Raw genomic sequence first — 5,074 nt, forward strand, 5'->3', positions numbered from 1 at the left:
AAAAAAAAAAAGAAGTGTATGGTCAAAAGAGACCTTGCCTAGAAGTCACAGGAGGCAGATGAAGGCAGAGCTCATGGGGAGGAGCCCTGTAAGCAATGGGAGCAGCAAGGGCAAAGGTCCTGCATCTGAGCAGGGCTGTGGGTGGGGTGGAGAAGAGGATGGAACTGGGCCTGCTCTGATGGATAAAGAACATTGGAGGTGCCAGGATGTGGGAAAGGCTTGGTAGTGAAGTGTTAGTGTAGACCCTGTGAGGCAGGAAGACACTGGTGGCCTCGATCAGGGTAGTGACCACTTAGGAGTGCCAAGGTTATGTGCAGGAAGAACCTGTCATTCTGACAAGAGTTTAACAGCTGTACTTGAGGGATGACTTACTGGTTAAGAGCATGTACCAGTTCCAGGCAGTGGTAGCACACACCTTTAATCCCAGTTCCCAACACTTGAGAGGCAGGGGCAGGTGGATCTCTGTGAGGCTGAGGCCAGCCTGGTCTACAGAGTGAGCTCCAGGACAGCCAGGGCTATACAAAGAAACCCTGTTTTGAAGAACCTATACCTGGCAATTTCAGGGATTCTTTTTTTTTTTTTTAGATTTATTTATTTATTTTATGTATATGAGTACACCATTCCTCTCTTCAGACACACCAGAAGAGGGCATCAGACCCCTTTGCAGATGGTTGTGAGTACCATGTGGTTGCTGGGAATTAAACTCAGGATCTCTAGAAGAGCAGTCAGTGATCTTAACCACTGAGCCATCTCTCCAGCCCTCAAGGATCTCGCCAGCCCCTTAACAGTCTTAAGAATCCTTGAGGGCTGGAGAGATGGCTCAGTGGTTAAGATCACTGACTGCTCTTCCAGAGGTCCTGAGTTTAATTCCCAGCAACCACATGGTGGCTCACAACCACCCATAATGAGATCTAACGCCCTCTTCTGGTGTGTACTTATGTATAATAATAAATAAATCTTAAAAAAAAAAAAAAAAGACTGTTAAGCACATTTGTTGGAGGCCAGCCTGGTCTACAGAGCAAGTTCTAGGACAGCTGGGGATACATAGAGAAATCCTGTCTTAAAAAGCTTAAAAAAAAAAAAAAAAAAGAGGAATATGTCTTTTCAATTTAGATCCTGATAAAAAGAATTTGACATCATACAAGAATGCTCAGGAGTCGAGGAACCATCTGGAGACCTTGCACCCGAGGGCTGGCTTGCATATGTCCTACAGGTTAATATGGTTTCCCTACTCCTTACCACAGGACCTCTCCATGGGCTGAGTGCTGAAGTGTGCTTAAGTGCATCTGCCTTGCCCAGAGTCTTGGAAATCATACTCTACCATTTCCACAAGAGCTGCTGATATGTGCTCAGCTCTTTCTGTTTCCTCTAGGGTTCTATTAGAAGTGAGAGCCCTTGAGACTATCATGGAGTCTGACTCCTACACAATGTGATTGTGTCTTAAAGGACGTCCAGGTGTCCCCAGCCAGGCCCCTGTGGCTTGCCTGGGGTTTTGAGGCAGCCAGCCTCTATGCTTATTGCATTTCTCTCAAGCCATCCATATAGACCGAGGCTCCTCTGTAGAGGAGTGCCCAGATGGACAGGTACTCTAAGGGAGCTTAGGGTCATGTGTGCTGTCAGGAGCCTTCCTTGTATCCAGTGCCTCTTGCATCTCTTGCTGCCCAGCTAATGCAGTACCAGCCCATCAGAGGAGTCTTAGCACAGGCGAGTGTCCTGCCAGCCATTCATTTGATGTACTGTATGTGCGAGGGCAGACAAAGCTGTTTTTCAGCTGCTAATCGAAGTCCTACTCCACTGCTTCATGGTTCAGACTCACTGTTAGATGGATAGAACATTGAAGCTAAGGCCCAGACATGGTCAGACACCACCCGTGCCTTGGGGTCCTCTCCCTATGAGTGCGAGTATGTACCAGTGCTTTCGTGTGTACCAGCAGGGCTGTGTGTGGCTGCAGGTGATCTGGGAGGATGCTCTTCTGCTTGTCTTTGTGGCAGTCATTCTTGTTATTGACTTAAAACCATGATGTCACATGTTTACTGCAGAACAGAGCCAGGGCTTTGGTCTTTCTCTCGGACTTCATGTGGCTTTCTTCTGTTGCCTTCTCAACGTGTCATTTGAGACATGTTTGTTCCCACAGCTTGTGTTGTGTGTCTATTCAGCATGTTCTTCTGACCTTACTAGCATATATAATTCTACATGTATGTAAGTTCTTCTGCTCCATGCCCCCCGCCGTGTGTGTGTGTGTGTGTGTGTGTGTGTGTGTGTGTGTGTGTGTGTGTGTGTATACAGGTCTTTTATTAAGTACTGTGAAGCAATCTATAAAACTCATGGTTTAACCTAGCTGTCATGTTATTCTTTTTTTTTTTTTTTTTGGTTTTTCGAGACAGGGTTTCTCTGTATAGCTCTGGCTGTCCTGGAACTCACTTTGTAGACCAGGCTGGCCTCAAACTCAGAAATCCACCTGCCTCTGCCTCCCGAGTGCTGGGATTAAAGGCGTGCGCCACCACGCCCGGCTCTGTCATGTTATTCTTTTTGCTTGGCCACAGTTGATTGTCTGGTGCACATGACAGGTTAGTATTAGAGTTGAAGTTAGGCCCTGCTAGCCGCTCCTATAGTCAGGGACCACTGGGTAACAGCTGTCTGGCATTATCTCCTAGGCCCTGACCTGCCTTACTGGCCTTGTCTGATTCTACCATCCCTGGGGCTGTAATTCTCAGGAAAGAAAGTCACAGGTTCATATTGAGTGTTCCTGGTTGCTTGAGAGGCCCAAATTTCCCAACAGGACTTTAAGAAGAGCTCTCATGGGCTTAGGAACCCAGGAGTTTTGTTTTGTTTTGGTTTTGGTTTTTTGGTTTTTCGAGACAAGGTTTCTCTGTATAGCCCTGACTGTCCTGGAACTCACTTTGTAGACCAGGCTGGCCTCAAACTCAGAAATCCGCCTGCCTCTGCCTCTGCCTCCCGAGTGCTGGGATTAAAGTCGTGTTCATGAAGCAAATGTACACTCTCAACAACCCTGACCTTGATGGGCTCATGGTTACCTGGCTGCTTCTGCTTAGGTCCCCTGTGCTGGAGAGTACTGGGTGTAGTAGTTGGGTGTTTGGGAGAGGTCTTGGCTTCTGGTTGTCTTCAGGGGTGTGTGCTCAATTCTTTCAACATCTGAAACATTTCAGCCTTTTTTCTCAGAGGAGAAATGCAAGTTTAGTATTTTAATTGTTAAAATTTTAATATATACTTATCCTATATTATGGGTATGAGTGTTTTCTCTACATGTATGTATGTACACCACATGCATGCCTGGTGCATACAGAGGCTAAAGAGGTCATTGGACCCCTAGACCTGAAGTTAGGGATGGTTGTGAGCACCCTGTGGATGCTGGGAACCACACCCACTCTTCTGCCAGAGCAGCACATGTTCTTCACCACTGAGCCATGGCTTCTGCCCTGCAAGTTTAGGGTTTTAAGTGCCCTGGGGTTGACGTGGAAAACACAGTTTTAGTGCTTGTGAGAAAGAATCCAGACCAACATCAAATATTAAACTTTGATCATTGTTGATATTAAAACTTTCTGGGGCTCAGATTTGGGAGGCAGGGCACAGACAGTGTGGAGCCAAGAATTGTGTAGGGATGTATGGAGAAGCTATGAAAACTAACCTTCAACCTTCAACTGCTGAGTGTTCCGGATGCCAGGAGTCAAAATCTTGCGGGGCTGTGCTCCCGTGGAAGACTACAAGGAGAATCCTTCCTTCCTCTTTTCTTAGCTCTGGAGGCTCCAGTCCTAGGCACACCTCATTTGGTAGCTGTTTCCTTCCAGTCTGTGCCTGTATCTTCACCCTCTTTCTGTCCTCTGGATGCATCTATTTCCAGACCTTTCTCTCTGATACATGTGTCATCACTGAGTTTGGGGCTTCCTTAGTCCACTTGGAGTTCATTGTGATAGTCACACCAACAGAGACCCTACCTATTTCTGAGCACGGGTACAGGGTAGAACTTGAACACATCTTTGGTGGTTAGGGACATGGCTTACCCAACTCCTGAGGGCAGTGACGTTCAAATCCAGAACTCATCTGTGACTAGGGAGAGGCAGGTTGTACAGGCCCATGGTGTGCAGAAAACTGGCTGAGGACAGAACCAGGACATGAACCACTTAGGATAAAGCCTTTGGAGACTTGTTGGTTGTTCCCACAGAGCTGTGCTAAGCACTATGTTCTACGAGTAAACATTTTTTTTTTTTTTAAGCAGGAAACTACTTTGCTTCGCATTTTTTCATGGGAGGAGAGAAATTTGACACTCCCCATCCTGAAGGTTACCTCTTTGGAGAGAATATGGACCTGAACTTCCTAGGCAGTCGTCCAGTCCAGGTGGGTCTTGGAAGGGCTGGCTTGTGGCTGGGTGAGCAGTGGGAAGACCGTCTCTGTCCAGCTGTGAGGATGAGCAGGCACCAAGGCACCCAAGATGGGGCAGAGCAGGCAGCAGCTGAGCAGAGCTGAACGTGGGCATGTGACTTGGACTGTGCCCTGGCACTGCCTCTGAGGAACCAGAGAGTGAGTGAGCATTGGGTCACTGAGGGACAGAGCAGCCATTACTGAGCTGATGCCACTAGGGTGCACAAGTTAGAGATTTCATTCTAGGCCTTTTGTGTGAGCAGAGAGAGCAGCCAGATTCTGTGGAACGGAGAAAAACCACGATCCCACAGGGAATGTGGTCTTCAGTCTATACTGGAATTCCAAAGAAGTAGGCTGTAATGGCAGAGGGCATGCCTCTGTCTTAGGGTTATTGCGGTGGTGAAGCCCCAGAGTCAAAAGCAGTTTGACGAGGAAAGTATTTATTTGGCTTACATACCCTGAATCATAGTCCATGAAGGAACCTGGAGGCAGCAGCTGATGCAGAGGCCGTGGAGGGTGCTGGTGTAATGGCTTGCTCCTAGTGGCTTGCTCAACCTACTTGCTTGTCTTTTTTTTTTTTTTTTTTAAACTTTAGACTTGTTTTTTGTTTTGTTTTGATTTTTCTATTCTCTCATACATTATTACAACCTGACTACAGTTCTCCCTCCCTCGTTCCTCTCTCCCCCCCCCCCCCCCC

General features: G+C 47.3%; 1 protein-coding gene across 8 annotated transcripts in view; it reads left to right on the forward strand.

Annotated features, from left to right (window-relative positions):
* The window catches only part of Mgrn1 (mahogunin ring finger 1), a 52,450-nt gene that overhangs the window by 18,201 nt on the left and 29,175 nt on the right, over nucleotides 1–5,074 (forward strand). For 4 of the 8 annotated variants that reach the window (XM_021184401.1, XM_021184399.2, XM_021184395.2 and 1 more), the window contains exon 2: nucleotides 4,232–4,353. In XM_021184401.1, the coding sequence (XP_021040060.1) occupies nucleotides 4,232–4,353 (122 nt within the window). The remainder of the gene's footprint in view (nucleotides 1–4,231; nucleotides 4,354–5,074) is intronic. The other 4 variants (XM_021184400.2, XM_021184402.1, XM_021184398.2 and 1 more) reach the window with 1 other exon arrangement.

This window comes from Mus caroli, chromosome 16 (genome assembly GCF_900094665.2).
Source record: "Mus caroli chromosome 16, CAROLI_EIJ_v1.1, whole genome shotgun sequence".
Classification (NCBI taxonomy): Eukaryota; Metazoa; Chordata; class Mammalia; order Rodentia; family Muridae; genus Mus; species Mus caroli.